General features: G+C 46.0%; 1 protein-coding gene across 1 annotated transcript in view; it reads left to right on the top strand.

Moving 5' to 3' along the window:
* Positions 1-3,472: 3,472 nt before the first annotated feature.
* The window catches only part of Disc1 (DISC1 scaffold protein), a 211,010-nt gene continuing 195,273 nt past the window's right edge, over positions 3,473-19,209 (top strand). Inside the window, exon 1 of the mRNA XM_040755305.1 lies at positions 3,473-3,582. Coding sequence (XP_040611239.1) covers positions 3,528-3,582 — 55 coding nt within the window. The 5' untranslated portion in view covers positions 3,473-3,527. The remainder of the gene's footprint in view (positions 3,583-19,209) is intronic.

The following is a 19,209-nucleotide window of genomic DNA, read 5'->3' as shown; positions in this document are numbered from 1 at the left end:
CCTAATCAACTCCTAAGAGAGTCCTGGGTTCTCAAATGTGACTTTTGAAATGCACTGACTTGGAAGAGAGTTTTACATTTTGTCCTCTGAGCTCATGGTTCTTGCCTCAGATGCATACCTCTTGATTTTAATATGCATATCACAGGCAAATGTGATGTGTGGGATTATGTAATTTCTATATGAAGAGCAACTGACAACTTGGCCAGTGATGGGTACAGACTCTGGGCTGTGGCCTCAGATATTACTTATTCTTTGAGGCTGCCCCATCTCTGCTCTCACGAAGAAGAGGGAGAGCTTTCCAAAAATAGTCAACTTGCGGATAGAGCAATGATCCTCTCGCTGTGTGCTCAGTGACCTTTGTGTGGAGACACATACCTCAGCATCCAGAATCAGTCAAAAGCAGAGGAACTAAAGGTGCCACTTGTTAGCTTGCAAGCAGCAGGACTCACAGTGGCTGGTCCTCACCACAACATTTAGTATAGATGAGTTTTGAGATGGCTGTCTTGCTCATAGAGTCCCCTCACCCCTGTGTTATCCTGTGTTCCTATGTTGCTCCATATGGATACCCTGGAGGTGTGAGTTGTAGGCTCTAACCTCCACTGGACCAAGCAGGATCTCCTGGAGGTTTGGAGTTAGCTCCAAGTGGGTCATTCCTGCATGTGACTGGAAGCCAGGAGTAATGAGAAACAGGAGTTACCAGAAGAGCAGCAGTGATGGTACTGCCAGGATCTCTGGCATCCTCAGGCTAACTCTGGTCTTTGCAGAGCACTGCCTACCCATGCTTCCTGACTCTGTGAACTGCCTGGATCCTTAGCAGAACTCCTGTACTTAGCTTGGATTATATTGGTTGTGGTTAATTACAGTTAAGAGGCTTAATTAAAACAGTGTCACCCTTTGGGGGTGGAGGAACATCACAACACTGGCTATCAGGGCATGCGACCGTGGAGATGGGATGTGCACACGTCGCCAGTAGATCAAGGGTGAACAGGGAGTGCCACTACTTCTTCACCCACCTCTCGACTCTGGGCCCAAGAGTCCAGTCTGCCACACTGGACAATGGTTCCCAGAGCATACAGACGGCCTTTCTGGATACCGTACTTCCCTGAAGCTATAAGGGAGACTTCAGAAGGTCATCCTACTGTCTTCCAACTCTGGCACGACAGGGACTCTAACCAGTGTGGCCCATCACCATGCATTGTGCAATGTGCAATGGTGGACAAACCTCTCAGCAAGGCTTCAGATATTCATGTTCTAAACCAATTAACTTATTTAAAATACATATGTTTATGCCTATGGCAATGTCTCCCACGTATTCTCTCCTGGGTTACAGGGCACGAAGCTGGCTGACCATCAGGGAGCGGTGATGTGTTGGAGACTCTGTGTTGATCTTTGCTGCTGGCAGATCAGGCACAGTGGCTGCTGAGGCTGGGTGGGCCTTGTTGAATAGAGATCTAAGTTGCTGAGCCCACATGTCATATTTATCCCTGCTGCCATGCTCTCGAATGCATGGGGTAACAACAGCGCAACTGGAGAAAGAGGCTGGCTACTAACTTCAGAACATGCCACCCATTTACCCATTTACTTGGTTCTTGAGGTCCCCTGCTTGAGGTCACCTCCTGGTGTGTGTGCGTATGTGAGTATGTGTGTATGCAGGTACTTACAAACAAGGTGGCAGTTGAGTTAAAGAATCTGATTCTGATATTTTAAGTTAAAAAAATGTTTTCCTTTCACATTGTGTAGTGTGCATGTCTGTGTGTGTGGGTACCAGTGATAACCAGTAGAGGGCATCTGATCAATGCTCTGGAGCTGGAGTGACAGGTAGTTGTGAACTGCTCAATATAAATGCTGTGAGACTGAACTCTGGTTCTCTGCAAGAACAGCATAGGCTCTAGACTGCCGGGCATCTTTCCAGGCCCATTTTTTTTTTCGAGACAGGGTTTCTCTGTGTTGTTTTGAAGCCTGTCCTGGAACTCACTCGGTAGACCAGGCTTGGTCTCGAACTCACAGAGATCCACCTGCCTCTGCCTCCTGAGTGCTGTGATTAAAGGAGTGCGCCACCACCGCCCGGCTTTCCAGCCCCATCTTAAGACAGTTTATGTTATGTATTTTCGAGGTATTCCTAGCTATCCTTGGGTGTGGGTCAGATATATCTGGGAGTCTTCTATGGCAGGTTGATCAATTCAACTAAGTTTTCTGTGGGATGCCTCTCAGGGGAGGCAAGGGTTAATTTTAGCTTCTATCTCCAGATCACAGCCCATCGTTGAGGGGAGTCAAGGCAGGGACTTGCTTGCTATTCCACACAGCATTAACCTCCAACCAAGAACTCACTTTACGCCAAGGAGGTACAGCAGGATGCATGGAGGGTGGTGCTTGCCAGCTGGCTCACAGGTAGGCGTCTGTTCAGCTGGCTCTCTTACACAGTTCAAGGCTGCCCACCTTAGTAAGTGGTCTACAGCGGGCTGGGCCTTTCTACACCAGCTAGCTGTCAAGACATTTCTTGCAGACATGCTACAGGCCACTCTGATCTAGGCAATCATGGACTAAGGCTCTCTTCTCACATGACCCCAGGCGATGTCACATTGACAGTTAAAGCTGATTAGGACCCTGACTTAGTGTCGTTTTCAAGTGTCACCCACTGCACTAAATCCACTCTCTGCTTATGTCTTTATTAACTTCAGCCCCATCCACCTGCGCTGTCCCACAGGCCCCCCCGTTAGGTTACAGGCAATGTACTTCACACCACTTCTCCCAGGGCCTTGCCCCTCTTCTGGCTGTCACAGGTGCCTCCCTTCCTGCAGAAACCCTCCCATGCTTCTTCACAATGTTCCACTCTGCCCCAGTCTCCATCCACAGCTAGGGCTCCAGGCCTTTGGCTTCAGGCTGACTACTTCATGCAGTTCAGTTTTGTAGGTTTATTTTTGCCTCCGGGTGCAGAGGCGAGATAATGAAGGGCCTGGCCTCTGACTGGCACTTCCTGTACCCACTGTCCTGTAGCAGGTGCTTTGCAGAAGGAGCCAAAGGAAAGAGATGGAGGAGGTGAGCCAGCTGCCACGAGCTTGGCACGGGCCAAGGCCTGTGTGCTCAGGCCAGGCCAGCGCTGCCAGCGATTCTCAACATTGGAGTCACAAGTCGTTTTTGAACATCTGCTCCCCATCCCCCGCCCCCAAGTCATCTGTCACTTTTCTTCCCGCTTCACCCGACTTGGTAGGAAGGAGTCTCAGTCTTCTCCTCCATCCTTACCAGGGTCTGGGGGAAGCGCTCAGTCTTTTGGTCCCTGGACACCCTGCCCCATCATCGCACTTCCCCTCTTGGTTTCCAGCAAGTGAAAAGCAAAACTTTCTGAGTCCTGCGGTCTGGGAGCCGCGAGGGGCGGCGCGCGCGTGCGGGCGTGCAAGGGGCCGAGGCTGGAGAGGAAGCGGCGTCCCTGGCAAGGAGGAAGGAGCCTCCCCTCGGCTCGGCCCCCTGCCCGTTTCCCACCACCTCCTGCGGCCGCCAGCGCCGCGGTCACGGGCGCAGCAGGCGGCACGATGCAGGGCGGGGGTCCCCGGGGCGCTCCGGTCCACGGCCGGAGCCATGGCGCAGGTAGGGCCCGGGAGTTACGAGGAGGGCGAACGCGGCCTGCCGAAACCCGGGCGTGGCTCGGGTTACAACTCTGGTCCTACACGCCCTGGTGCAGGGGAGGGAAACCGAGGCAGGGAGGGGGTGTTCAGGGTGAGTGCGGTCGCGTCTCCAGCTGCCACTGCAGCTCTCGTCCTAGCATGTCCCAGCCCTGTGGCCCAGGAGCGCAGTCAGAGGAGAGCGCGCGCGCGCGGTCTCTCCATTCCCCGCGTGTGTCCGGGTGGCATGACAGACGTGGGGTGCGCGCGAGTGTGAGGTGGTCCCCGGACTCCCTACAGCCAGTCTCGGGTGGCCGGCGCAGAATCTGCGGGAACGCAGGGCGATGTTGGGAGAGGTGTGGAGAACTGCAGCCCCCACCTCCTGGGGACTGCTTGCCGCCCACTTCCGATTGTGGACTGTGACGCGCAGGGCAGCTCAGACTGAACGGACCCACTCCATTTCCTCTATCAGCTTGGGCCACCTACCAAACTCCAGTGATGACATCAAGTTAAGTGGGTGGCCGCTTTTCAGTAACGAAGAGACCTCATCAACTCACTGTCAGAAAGCTGGGGAAAGGAGCATGATTGCAGCACATGCCTCTAATACCAGCACTCGAAAGACTGAGACTAGAGAATTGCAGAGATTTCCCAGGACATCCAGGGCTACATAATGAGACACTATCTCAAAAACCAAAATCAAAACGTAGCAAAAACCAAGCATGGAACCCTGCCTGAGACTGAGGCTTTGTAGCTTGGGCATGCGATGCTGAAGGAGAGAAGGCAAGGGACTTAGGCGCTTCTTTTAGCGCCTGGAGCTTCATTTTAATCATCTGTGAAAGGAACACTAATCGCCAGCCTCTGTCTCCTTAACTAGGTTGTGTGAAGACATTTTTACAAGTGGGAGTTGGAAAACACGGCATGGGTAGTGGGGTGTCCTAGACTCATGTCTCAGTTTCCCGATTTGTAAAATGGGGCTGATTTCCCTACTTCTTCAGTAGGGTTGTTAAAGGGTTTAATGTGGTGGGGGACACGAGGTCGTTGGTCTAATGTCTGAGATACACAGCAGCTTCTCAAAAACCTCTTTCTTGTCTAGGCTAGCCTTACACCCACTGCATACCCCAGGCTGGCCTCCAACTTGCTATTCTCCCAAGCGCTGGGATTACAGGTGTGCTTCACTATGCACGGGTCCTTAATTACTATTTTGGCCATGCAAGACCTAAACAACTAGGGTTGATAAGGGAATGCCAGAATGAATTGGTTAGAGTCTGGACAACAGGATATTTTAAAAGACATTTGGTAGGCGGATCGCTGTGAGTTCAAGGCTGGGCTGGACCCACAGCCTCGAAAACAATACAGAGAAACCCTGTCTCATAAAAACCAAAAAAAAAAAAAAAAAAAAAAAAAAAAAAGACATTTGGCATCCTGCATGGAGACTGATGATGTTCGGTCAGGACTCTGTCCACAGCAAAAAGAGCCCTGAATGAGAAACCCATTTTATGAGTTGTCACCCCAATCCTCAGTTTTCTCTTTTGTTTATAAAGAGAGAGAGAGAGAGAGAGAGAGAGAGAAAACAGGCTGAAATTACTGCCTTTTGCACTGAGAGTGTTTTCCTAGGATCAATGAAGCAGGGTGTCTGGAACTTGGGGGCTGATGCCAGCATGCAGATGCCAGGTACCATGTTTGCACAGACTGCATGGAGCAGGAACTTGCTCCTGACCTTTGATGGCCGCTCCCCTAACCTGGGTGGGGCTGGTGCTGCAGTCCTCATCTTCCCTTTGACACAGCAATGCTTGTGGTCATCTTGCCTGTTGCCCAGGTTGTTAAATAAGGATGGAGGCTTAGCACCCAGGTGCAGGAGTCCCTAATCACTGGTTGAAGGGAAGGCATCAGGTGGAGATGAGGTTAAGAGGGTCATAGGTAATAATATAGCATATATCTCAATTCGTAGCTTCTATATCTATCTTTATCATCTATCTGTCTGTCTATCTGTCTGTCTATCTGTCTGTCTGTCTATCTATCTATCTATCTATCTATCTATCTGTCATCCATCTACCACCTGTCTGTTTACCTACCTACCTATCTATATGCAGTCCTAGGGATTAAACTCAGGGCTTTGTGCATGATGGGCAAGCACTCCATCACTCAGTCATACCTCTAGCCTACGTTTTCACAATTATAGGTCCTAAAAAATAAGAATAAATTGCAGAAAGAACTTTGAGACACACTAATTTTGTTTGTATTTTATAAGGTCCTATTTTGTGATGTCCTTTTGCAGAAGAACAATGAATTATGAAAACTTCTCAAATAAAAAGGCATTTTATTTAATCCCAGCACTCGGGAGGTGGATCTCTGTGAGTTCGAGACCAGCCTGGTCTACAAGAGCTAGTTCCAGGATAGCCTCCAAAGCCACAGAGAAACCCTGTCTCAAAAAACCAAAAAAAAAAAAAAAAAAAAAAAGGCATTTTAAACTTTGAAAGAATGTATCATGATGACATCTTAGCTCAAACCTCAAAGAAGGACTTACTGAATGCTTTAACATTTGAACTTGCTGGAAGCCTGTGAGGTGGAGAGTTTTGGTTCGACAGTCACTTTGCAGGGCCGAGCCCTAGGACATGGCTGCACAGAGCTAGGTGCTACTTGAGATGAGAGGGGAGGGGTTTCAGAGAGGAGCGCCAAGGCTGGGGCTCTGTTACAAACTTAATTCATAGTTCCTCCGTTTCTGAAATGAAGTTATTCTTGTTGATTTTTCTTTTTGTTGGGAGCACAGAAATGGGCACACTAGTAAAACCCACCTCACATTAAAACCTTGGACTCTCACCAGAGCAGACAGCCTGAGGCCTGGATCCTTGTGTGTTATGCTTGTCAGTGCTTGCCTATTTCAAAGATGGGATGCCCATTATTACTACTTTTATTAAATGATGAAAGTGATACTTGCTCACTGCTCAGACATGAAGACACATGGGTGGAAAAAAAGCCAATTTTTTGTGCTCATTAAAATGTCTTCATTAAGAATAATCTTTAGTCTCAAAAAACCAAAAAAAAAGAATAATCTTTACTAATGTTTTTGTGTATATGTGCATGCATGTCTGCACATGTCCAAGGAGGCTAGAAGAAGGTACTGGGTCCCTTGGAGCTGGGAGTTACAGGGAGTTCAAAGCTACCTGACATGGGTGCTGGGAACTGAATTCAGTTCCTTTGGAAGATCCTCATTCTCTTGACTTGCTGAGACATCTCTCCAACCCCCTAAAAACAACTTTCACATTTTGATTGAAAAACCGATAGTCAGTTGTAGATGTCAGGATTTTATTGTGGTTTCAAGCTTGATTTTAGACCTTTAGAGCTAAGAGATAATGGTAGCATTGACATTATAAGGTCCAAAGACAGCTGGGCTGTGGTGGCACACTCCTTTAGTCCCAGCAATTGGGAGGCAGAGGCAGTTAGATCTCTGAGTTAGAAGCCAGCCTGGTTTATAGAGCAAGATTTGGATCAGTCAGGGCTACACAGAGTATCCCTGTCTCAAAAAAAAAATACTATCCATGTCAGCATCTGAGAGTAAGAATGGGTGACATTTTAGATCAGGACCATTAGACAAGAATTAGACTTGTTATTTTATAATAGTAATACATAATAATAATCGATATTATATGCTCTATTTTCATGCCACACTGGCTGTGTCCTTGCTACCCACATGCCTTGGGCAGTCTTTCTGGGCTGGGAACAGTCCTCTCCTGGCACGGCTAGGTTACCTATGTTGGTCATTTGTTCCTTAGCATCCTTCAGTAAGGATGGCTTTCAGGTCTGGGGAGCCATCTGCTGTTTGGGCTTGATTCTAAGGGCACTGTGAGGGCAGCTACCTAAATGGCTTCTGGACAGCTTCTATGAGTTCTTTTTAATCCAGATGCTTTAGCCATTCAGAATCCACTTTCTCTTCTAGAGTCAGGACTCGCCTGTTGCTTGTGGAGCTCAGAGTTTCACACTAAGCAGAAGAGGGGAGGGAAGAAGGGCTGAGGCTGTCAGTGGACGAGATATTGGTGTTTGATTTTTGGGAGGTGTCAGGGGTTCATGAGAGTCTTTCTCTCCCTGCCTTCTCCTTTTGTTAAGAGAAGCTTTTCCTTTTGCTAGCCGCTTTGGTTTATCACCCGCCAGTCGCCTGGGCTCTGCCGCATTGTAGTTCCCAAATAAACACACAGGAGGCTATATTAATTATGAAGCTGTTGGCCTTGCTTGTTTCTTACTGGCTAGCTCTGACTTAAGTAATTACCCCATAATTGTTAATCTAAGTATTTCTCTTACCGGAGAATGGTTCCGGGCTTCCTACCCCCATGACATTACATCTTGACTCTCCGTGTTTCTCCTTCCCAGAATCCTCCTGGACTCCTAGTCCCACCCATCTAGATTCCTATTGGCTTAACAGTACTTTATTGGCAAATGCACAGGACTTCCCCCAACATCTCCTCTTTTCTGTTTAAACAAAAAGAAAGGTCTTAACTTTAACACAGTCAAATTGTGTATAACAGAACAGTTATCAAATAAGAACATAGTTACAATATTTTAGCAAGATTTAAAGAAAATATCATCCATCCCATCCTTGTGAGTCCAAAGTTCTATATGTAGCTTATCTTTTATCATAACTAAGGAAAACTATAATTATAACTATCTATCTTCAACTTCATCAAAGACCACAGAAGGATAATATATAAACACTAGGATTGACAGAGACATCTTACTGCCTGGACAGTCACCCGAAGTTCCTCTGTAACGTTGGGGCATCCATCTTCAGCCCATAGGCCACAATGTGTCCAGAAGATTTCTCAGCAAAGCAGGAAATTTCAAACTGTCCATCTGCATTGGCAGTCTGTCAGTCATTTCTCTGTCCTGTAGAAAGTCTGGTAGACTCTTCTATGAAGCAGGAACCCTGTAAGACTGAGTTTAGCAGTCACTTTTCTGTGGGTCCTGCATGTCCAGTTTATACAGCAACAGTCAAGCAGTCTAGGCAAGAGCAGTTTCTTGCCCAAATGGCTAATCTTGCCATGTTGAAAGCAAACTCCATAACAAGTTTCTTCGATGCCCATCTTCCTCTCAGACGTAATTGGTGCTGCCAGGAGCAGACATTTCTCATTGTCAAGAAAAACCCTAAACCATTTTAAATGCCATTTTCTGAAGGTCTTTGAGAGGTTTGAAGACTGTTTATCTCAAATATATTTCTGTATATCTAGAAAATCTAACTTACCTAACTATAAATTCTATTATAAGTAACTATCTATAGTCTGTATTCAATTATGCATTACATTTTAAAAGATCAGTATAAGCACAATACTTAATCAAGAGGAGAAATATACACATCACAAAATTGACCTTGAATTTGTATCAATAAATGAAAAACCATACCCATACCATAATTCCCCTTTTTACCATTAACAAGAGATCAGCTGTGATCATTAGCCAATTATAAACAATCCCATTTAAATGAAAACAAAGATTTATAAACAAGATGGGAATTGGGACGTCGCTCATTCCAAACTGCTTCCTGCTGGAAGGGGGCGCTGTTTATACCATGGGGATCATGACAAAACTCAGAAACCTGTATATGTCCATATTTTCGGGGTCTGTAAAGCTGCATCATCTTAGCTGTTTCAATTGTTGGAACACCTGGTCCACTGCTTCCGGGGGTCTTGGTTCGTCAAACCACAGAAGTCTGGAAGGAATCCTCAGCTTTTCATTTTCTGTGGAAACATAAGCAAAATCTCCTTTCCCAAGTAACATATCCTTATACTTAAATTTTGAAGTCAAGGCATTTTTAAAAGATAGAAGTTGGATTAATTCAGCAGCATTTATAATCAAGTGCACTTTAGTTGTTCCTTCCTTAGCAATGAAAAACTGAAAAACATAATAGCGTACAGTATCCAGACTCTCTGCGTATTTTCCATCTTTACTTGGCTTATTTATTTATTTATTATTACTTTATTTCTTTTACTTTTATTTATTTTTCTTTGAGACAGGGTTTCTCTTTTGAAATCCGCCTGCCTCTGCCTCTGGAGTAAATCCTACCGGCGTGCGCCACCACAACGCCGGCTTTTGTATTTATTTACCACTTTGCCGTTTCATTTTCTCTCTCAATCTCACGTATATTTTTAAACACACTGTAAACCTTTAGAGATTTTCTTCATCCAAGTCTGACTTTACTGTAAATCTTTATGTTTTTCTGGCCACGTGTCTTATCTGTAAAACCGCGGCTGTTTTAAACTGCCGTTTCAAGATGGCGGGCATAAGCGTGACTCCAGTTTACCGCCTCAGTCCATGCTGACATCCAGCAAAAGCTGCCACTTCCAGCTGTATGTACACATCTTTCAATCGTTAGCAGAGTCTCTTAAAAGAACCTTGTTGGTTTTCTTTTTCTTTTTCTTTTTATGCCGAGTCAGGAAGACTCCAGTAAGCGAGCTGCGTGAATCTCGGCTTGTGGCTAGCAAAACAGAGCACACCTGAGAAAAATGCTGCTACCAAAAATCTGTGCTTCTCTCCGTTCCTAAAATTCCTTTAAAGCTTTTGTCATTCTACGTGGAAATTCATCATCCCACTCCTGATCACCATTTTGTTAAGAGAAGCTTTTCCTTTTGCTAGCCGCTTTGGTTTATCACCCGCCAGTCGCCTGGGCTCTGCCGCATTGTAGTTCCCAAATAAACACACAGGAGGCTATATTAATTATGAAGCTGTTGGCCTTGCTTGTTTCTTACTGGCTAGCTCTGACTTAAGTAATTACCCCATAATTGTTAATCTAAGTATTTCTCTTACCGGAGAATGGTTCCGGGCTTCCTACCCCCATGACATTACATCTTGACTCTCCGTGTTTCTCCTTCCCAGAATCCTCCTGGACTCCTAGTCCCACCCATCTAGATTCCTATTGGCTCAACAGTACTTTATTGACAAATACACAGGACTTCCCCCAACATCCTTTGGTGACTTGCCTTTTGTCATAGCTCAGGAAATGAATAGGGCTTCTCCAATCAGCAGTACTCCTGTTCACTGACAGCAGTAAGTGGAATTCTATAGTTCACTACTGGAGGGAGCTTTGAGTTATCGATTTGGGATATAATTCATGTGGTAAATTGCTCACTGTACTTGTAATAAAGCTCTCTGTCTGATTCCTTATTTAAAAAAAAAACTAGGTGTGGGGGCACATCCCTGTAATTCTTGCACTGGGGAGGCAGAGATGTTAGGATCTCAGGTGCTTGCTGTTCAGCCAACCTGCTGAACCAGTAAGTTCCCTGTTCAGTGAGAGACTCTGTCTCAGAAAAGAAGGCAGAGTGTGAAGTGAATGTCACCTGTTTGCCCCTGAACACATGCATGAACATTTGCATTCACATCTCTGCATACATCCTGGTGGGTAAGACTTTGATGTCCCCATTTAACAAGACAGCAAGACAGCTATGGATAAATTGTGTGTGTGTGTGTGTGTGTGTGTGTGTGTGTGTGTGGCCATCTTTCTATATAAACCAAGTTGCTCTTGAACTCAAGATCTTCCTGACTCAGTCACCTGAGTGATGACAGTGTACTGAGTGAGTACAGGTGTGCCCCACTGTATTCCACCTTAAGGACTATACATCTGGAGACCTGATTAGGGGAGAATCAACAGTCCTACTGCATATATTATATGCACTAATGGGGGCTGGGGAGATGGCTCAGCAGTTAAGAGCACTGACTGCTCTTCCAGAGGTCCTGTGCTCGATTCCCAGCAACCACATGGTGGCTCACAACCATCTATAGTGGGATCTGATGCCTTCTCTGGCATAAAGGCACATATGTACAGACAGAGGATGCATATACATAAGATAAATAAATAACTCTTTAAATGCATTAATGATTAACTCCAAATCACCACTAATGTATCAATATTGCATTAAGGAAAGAAATAAAAGTGCTTCCCCTTGGAGTCATTTAGCTGAGGGTGAAACCAGATTTAAGTTCTTTACTTGCTGTTTCCTATAGCTTTGTCCTCTGTTTTGTGAGTCTGAATTTGTGCCTGCCTGGAGGCTGTCTTGTGAATCTGTGTCACTCTCCCCAACCTTTTCTAACTGGGTGTCTGTCCCTAACAAAGGACTTTGGTCTATATTTATTGAACAGCACAGAAAGTATCACATGGGGGGAAGGAATTTACAAACATCTTTAACAGTTTTTACAAGGATTAAGTCAGCTGGCTCTGACTGATGCCAACTGACCCAGACAACAAACAGTACTATAAGCATCATTGCTTGTCAATCAATATCCATAAATGGATATTTATTTTAGAATATTGCTTTCAGCTTCTGTATTTGTTGCTTTCAGCAAATGATACACATGCATTATCTGGGCCATGCTCATGGAAGAGTACATAACTTCAGATTATAGCTATGCATTAGTTTAGGTTGTAAAAGTTGATTACAGGGGAAAAGCCAAGTCAGGTTGATGGTTAAATTGTTCTCCTAAAAGCAGATTAGACAAGGAGGCTGAGTACACAGTAGGGCAGCAATTGTAAGTTTTCAGTGACCTCAAGGTATATTACTAACTTTTGCTGAGGGGTCCAGGGAAAGTTCCAGTATCTTAGAATATAAAAGATACGTTCACAATATTGCATCACCACACCCTCCATTGTCTATTCCATGTCAAGTTCATGTCCATTTCCAAGCCACATAGCCTTGTTCTCATCCTGAAAACGAGAGTACAATTCCACCTGTCCAGCTGCAGCATCTGCCTGTGATGGAAACACTCTTGTCCTTAGGTGGGTTTGAACTCAGAAAGATGCAGGTGAGAGTGCACGCTCGTGAAGGGAGGGACTGCCATCTCTGAGGATCCCGTAGATGTCTGAGCGCTGAGAGCTGTGACAGTGGAGATCAGTGAACCTGGCTCCTTATTCTACTAAAGAGGAAAAGTGGACACTGACACAGAGTGGGCATGGCACAAAGCACCGTGACAGAGCAGGATACATAAAGTCTTAGGTCCTACTCACGCTGCAAACAAGCAAACCAAGAAAGAAAGAAAACAGAAGGGCTTAGACTTTTTCGACTTTTATTTTGCTGGACAGATCTCACTATGTAGCCCTGGTTGGCCTGAACTTCTTTGTAGACTAAGCTGGCCTTGAACTCACAGAGGTCTGCCTGCTTCTGCCTCTCAAGTGCTGAGATTAAAAACATGTACCATGCCTGCCTGGCAAGATGTAGGTTCTTTTTGTTGTTGTTGTTGTCTGTTTTGTTTTTATTTTTTGAGAAAGAGTTTCTCTGTATAACCCTGACCATCCTGGAACTTGCTCTGTAGACCAGGCTGTCCTGGAACTCACAGAGATCTGCCTGCCTTTGCCTCTCAAGTGCTGGGATTAAAGGCATGTGCCATCACGCCCAGCCAAGATATATATTCTTTTTTTTTTTTTTTTTTTGAGACAGGGTTTCCCTATGTGGCTTTGGAGCCTGTCCTGGAACTCACTCTGATAGACCAGACTGGTCTCAAACTCATAAATATCCACCTGCCTCTGCCTCCTGAGTGCTGGGATTAAAGTCATGCACCACCACACCCAGCCAAGACATAGGTTTTCAATTCCTACTTTTGTATAGTTTGTCAACTGAAGAAGCTGTGCGTTATGTCTCATACCAGTTATCCTAGCACATGGAAAGCTGAGGCAGGAGGATTGTAAATTCAAGGCCAATCTGGACTTCAAAATGGGACCCTGACCCCCAAAACCTAACCATGCCCAAACCAAAGGATGCATTGGTTCATTCATTCGTCATTCATCAGCATTTCCATCATTCATCATCATCATTCACTCATTAACATTCATTTATTGAACATCTAGTTGACATATAATCTGAGTAGAAATAAACTCACAGATTTGAAGGTATCAACTTGCAGCTTCATTTAGAGCAGTAGTCTCAACCTGTGGGTCTCCACACCCCTGAGTTAAAGTAAAACCCATCGATCTGCTCATTGGCCAAACCACCTATTCACAAATCCTGTGTGTGTGTGTGTGTGTGTGTGTGTGTGTGTGTGTGTGTGAGAGAGAGAGAGAGAGAGAGAGAGAGAGAGAGAGTTAAAGCATTTAGCTTAAGTCATGATAGGGAGGAAGAAGACCTTCCAGTGATCACCTAGTGAGAAGAACAGAGATAAATTTGGCTCCCTGTGTTTCTAGTTCACTGGAAACTTAGGATCATAAAAGCTGCTTTGTGGGCACAAACTCTCTGAAGAATAATCTTGCACATTTTGCTGTTGTTAATATTTCTCTAGTGCTTTGTATGGTAGCCAGGTGGAATGTAAAGAGAAAAGTGTGGCCCGCAGTGCTTGGGGGCTGGACAATGCATGTTCAGTTTATTCAGTTTAAACTGTAGTTGAAAGAGTTTATATTACCTCCTTTCTATTAATCCTTTTGTTTTACTTTGTCTCATTATAGAATTCTCCCCTAAAGACAATAGTTTTCCCATGGCTTGGTTCCTGTTGCCATGCAGGTGTGTCTAATCTGTGGCTTCTGGGCTGTATGCAGCTGAGGACAGCCATGAATGCATCCCAATAAAATTGGTAAATTGTGTGCCAGGTATGAACCTTGTAGATGACAACATCATGTCGAAAGGTCAAAGACTGGAGGTACCTGGTACATGCTGTGCTATACATAGTAGGATGTTTAAATATGGAGCACATTGCCCCTGAGGACTGTCTGTGTAGGGGTAGATTTAAGCAAGCCTGGTGCTCTTTGCAAGATTCTTAGGCCCCCAAATGCCAGAAGCTGCCTTCAGCCCCTCTTATTGTATGGTTGACTGTGACACTAAAAGGTCACAAGCTCCTTCCTCTTGGGACCATCATGACAGGAGAGAAGACGTAGGCATGTCCAAGTGTGTGTGTGTGTGTGTGTGTGTGTGTGTGTGTGTGAATGCATGCACATGTGCATTTGGATGTGTGTGCTTGTGCATGTATGTGAAACCCAAAGAAGGGCATTGGATTCTCTCTGTTATGCTTTTGCTTACTCATTTGGACACTGTGGGGTTTTGTTGTTGTTGTTGTTAACCTGTCTCTGTGCCCCCTGAGATGGGGTTTCAGACACACGTGGGAACATGCTGTTGCTGCATGGGTGCATGTGTGCTGGGGATTGGAATTCAGGTACTCTCTTGTATACAACAAATGCTCTTAACCGCTGAACCATTTCATCAGCACCCGGCCACCTTTACACCGTGTTACTCTTTTGACACTGTAACAAGATGTTATCATCTACAAAGGCTTTTTACAAAAAACCTCATAATTTCTCATACCCATTCTGGGATTTATGCTTGACTTAAGCAGCCATTTCAATTGGAAAATGAACATGTTCTGCCATTTTAACCTAATAGTTATGTATTCTGGATGGTATGATTTGGGATAATTTAAGTACATTCTTTCATATATGTGTTGTGGGTAAATACTTCAGACACGTAAGATGACAAAGGGTTTCTGGGGAAACAAAATGGAGTTACTTCTGGTATGGATTACATTGCTTTTCAGACTTTGTTTCCTTTGTTAATGAGCAGAGGGTATTTCCCCTGACAGTCCATTTAGTTAATGGGCACATCCTTTATGTACATTGTATATAAGGTCAATCAAAGTGGCAAAGATTTTTTTCTCTTCTTTCCTTCTTCCTTCCTTCCTTCCTTCCTTCCTTCCTTCCTTCCTTCCTTTCTTTCTTTCTTTCTTTCTTTCTTTCTTTCTTTCTTTCTTTCTTTCTTTCTTTCTTTCTTTCTTTCTTTTTCCGAGACAGGGTTTCTCTGTATTGTTTTGGAGCCTGTCCTGGCACTCACTCATTAGACCAGGTTGGTCTCGAACTCACAGAGATCCGCTTGCCTCTGCCTCCCGAGTGCTGGGCGTGGCACATTATAATGATTTAGTGGGGGGAAGCACGGGGACAGCGGAGCACAGGAAGGTGGGGCAGAGCATCCCAAGCCAGCCCTCAAGCTGCCAACCCTCTAGCACCCATCTCCCATCAGAGTGATTGTTTATCATAAAACATCAAAGTCCCCGAATCACAGGGCAAGTGTGTCTTACCAGAGAGTACAGGGGACATGCTGAGGGCACATGCTACTCAGCCATCATCTAAGTCCTTGGACACCCAGTTTTGCAGCCTGAAGCCCTGCTGGGCTAGAGGGTGAGCAGGGCCTGGCACGGCACCTTTGAGAACATATAAACTGATGCCATGACTGCTCCATGGTATGGCCACGGGGAAGTTTTTATTGTAGATGTGAGGGAGACGACAGCCAGTGGTATCTGGAATGTTCCAGGGCAGAGACAGAAAGATGTAGACTCAACATGACCAACAGAGAGATAGGGAGAGGGGAAGAGAGAGGGGAGGGAGGGGGAGGGGGAGAGAGAGGGAGACATGAAAGGAAGGAAAAGAGAGGGTGGGCATACCTGGAGTAGCAGGTGTTGTTAAAATGTTTAGGTTTATCCAGTAACAAGACACAAACCGTGACTCAACGATCCTACGTGGAGTTTATTGGTGGACAGGGAGGGAAAGAGGGGTGAGAGGTAACCAACCCGTGCAGAGCTGAGAGAGAGAGATAACATGAGAGAGAGAGAGAGAGGGACAGAGAGAGATGAGAGTAAGAGAGGAGATGAGATGGAGAGTAAGATGAGAGTAAAAGAGTAAGAGAGAGTAAAAGAGAGCGTAAACAGGCAGGGGTCAATCCTTTAAAGGGGTCCTTTGCACCTGCGTGGTTCTCACAGAACTCTGGGCTGGCCAGAGTGTTGCCTGAGTGCATCCTGCCAGGTAACAGGGCAGGCCAGCGTAATGCCTGAAACTTTCAGCAGGTTTATAAAATGAGTAGCTGGTGTGTGGGGGGATGACCTGGAGAAGTTTAGGGTGGGAAGAGCTAGCTATACTTGTGATATCAGCACTTGGGATGCTGAGGGAGCCTGAGGCCAGCAAGAGCTTTGGTATGCTAATAGGCACCACAGATAGTCATTTGTCCCTTCAGCCTGTTTAAGGAAATGGTTCCTTTGGTAGAGGGGAACTGACTTCACAAACTCCCGAGGATTTCTGACATTTGTCTAACCACTAGCATTTGGGGAAATGGAGTTTCCTTTGGACCTGACAGAGAACAGCCAGCCGCAACAGTCATATGAAGAATTCTTTGGCTAGTGGTATATGCCATCTCAGCTTCGTAAGTCACTATTGCAGGCAGTGATGGCACGAGTTGGTGTGGAGATATATGATCATCCGTACCAGGGACTGTGAGGACTGTGGGTGCAGTCTGCATTGACCACATGAAGGACACCCCAGAACCAGCAGGTCTTTGGGTTTTTCCTGTGCTTAATTTTGGTTTGGACTTTGAGCAACTTTCATCTCTGTGCAATGGAGTCTGTATAAAGCCCTCTACTAGGACACTGTGTTTGGTTTCTTCAGGTGACCCTGAGAGTTGGCTTCTCCTGGCAGAGCATTCTTGCAAATACAATTTCATACCTACAGAGGGCGCCCTGACCCTAAAGAAGGCCTATCAGCCTGTCAAGAATGTTTTGAGCCTTTGGCTGTAGGATGAAAATAAGCACACTTTGAAGGTACTTAATAAAACCATCGATAAATGCTCCCAGCCCAACCCTGGGACAGACCCATTCTGCCTTTGCCTCCCTGTAGAACTCCACCAGCTCTGTACGTTTTTGGAACTGTTGCATGTGAGCTGTTAGCACTTCTGTCACACTGGTGACAGGACAGCCTACTTGGCCCATGCTCAGGGTGTTCCTTCCTCATTGTCCAAGGCCCCTCAGTGGGAGAAGGCCAGCTTGCTTCCTGGAACCCCACAGGAGTCGTGGTCAAAGGGCTTTTTGTTTCAGTCACAGAAAAGCCACAGGAAATGCCCGCTTCAGAGCAGCTATGCATACTCTTTGTTCCTTCAGATCCAGCCGCCCACCCCCATGAGGCAGCAACTAGCATGCAAACAAACTCACAGAACAGTGGCATTTCAGGCAGCCAGGGAACTTCCTGTCCAAGTTCTCCCAGCAATGAAAGGAGAGAGCCCTAGCTTCCTCGTGCTTCTAGGAAGGTCATGGCATTTGTACGAAGCTGGCCTCATAGTAGGCACTAGGTTAGACTTCTGAGGGGGGATGTCTGGATACCTAGTCCCCCCCTAGCTGTGTGGTGGGGGTGAGCCATTTGACTCTCTCCTTCTGTCTGTGTGCTGAGCATGGCATGCTTGCTTCCTGGAACTGTCACGGGATTACACGAGATGGTGTATGACAACAGTCACACAGTAGACATGGGCTACAGTCTGCGACTCTGCCAATGAGGTCCTACGTGATGGGGCGAGTGACCCCAGCAGCTGGTATTCTAATTCCTCAGCCCAGGAGCACCCTCTTCTGAGGGGCAGCTTTGGGGGTTTACCAATGGCCCTTAGATAGCTGCAGTGGTGTGTCAACATGGGGAAGGTGACATTGCTAGTTCAGCTGACCTAGCCTTCTGGAGGGTGTGCCCGGGAGCTTGCTGTGGTCTCAGCTGGGCATTGCGTCTGCACTCCTGCCAGCTGATTGTCTCGGTGGCTGGCTTCTGGGACTCTCCAGAGGTCCTAAGGCAGATTTAAGGATCAAGCAGGGAAGTATCTGTGATGGTTAATATTGGATGGTGACTTGGTGGCATCTAGAATCACTGAGAAGAGACAAACCTCATGGCATTTTTAGGCTCTGAAATTGTGGGAAGATTCACCCTACCCTGTCCCAGATTGCACAGGTAGGAGATGTTCCAGATTGCACAGGTAGGAGAAATTGAGCTAAACATCACCAGCTCAGCTTCCTGACTGTGGACGCAATGTGACCAGCTGCCTCAAGCTCCTGTCACCATGCTTGGCCTGCTTTGATGTTCTGTGCTTGTCCTAGTTAACTTTAAATGTCAAATGGACACAGTGTACAGTCACCTGAGAAGGGAGTCTCAATAGAGAGATTGCGCAACCCAGATTGGCCTGTGGCATGCCTGTTGAAGGATTGACATGATTGTTAATTGATGTAGGAGGGCCCAGCCTACTGTGGGAGGCACCATTCCTTATACAGATTGCCTGGGCTGTATAACAAAGCTGAGCATAAGCCCGTGAAGCAGCCAGCAAGCAGCCACCTTCCACCATGATTTCTGCTCCAAGTTTCTGGTTGTGTTCCTGCCCTGACTTCCCTCAATAATAGACTGTAAGCAAAATTCTGAAATATATCCTGTCTTCCCCTAGGTTCCTTTTGGTCACGGTGTTTTTATCAGAGCAACAGAAGAAAAACTAGAGCGCTGTCATTTTACCCATGGTCTGAGTTAAACCTAACCTTCCCTTCTCTTCCCTGACTTTCCCTCATCTCCTCTCCCTTTCCTACATCAAATGATAGTTTCAGAAGGTAGAATAATGGCCCCAAGATACTTATGTGTGAATTCCTGGCATCTGTGCATAGGTTCCCTCCCCCACATGGCTTGAAGGGGCTTGGAAAGGTAGATGTGGTTAAGCTTAAGACTGTCAGTTGCTGGATATGTCTCATATTACCTGGTTTACTGAAGTAATTGTGGGTGTTTATAAAGGAAAGGAAGAGGCAAGAGTAAAGGTCAGGGATTTTAAGATGCTAAACTGTGAGTTTTGAGGATGAAGGGATTACAGCAAAGAGATTCCAGAAGGTAAGA

This window comes from Mesocricetus auratus, unplaced genomic scaffold, assembly GCF_017639785.1.
Source record: "Mesocricetus auratus isolate SY011 unplaced genomic scaffold, BCM_Maur_2.0 Super-Scaffold_100013, whole genome shotgun sequence".
Taxonomy (NCBI): domain Eukaryota; kingdom Metazoa; phylum Chordata; class Mammalia; order Rodentia; family Cricetidae; genus Mesocricetus; species Mesocricetus auratus.
This window is presented reverse-complemented; position numbering and strand designations above follow the sequence as displayed.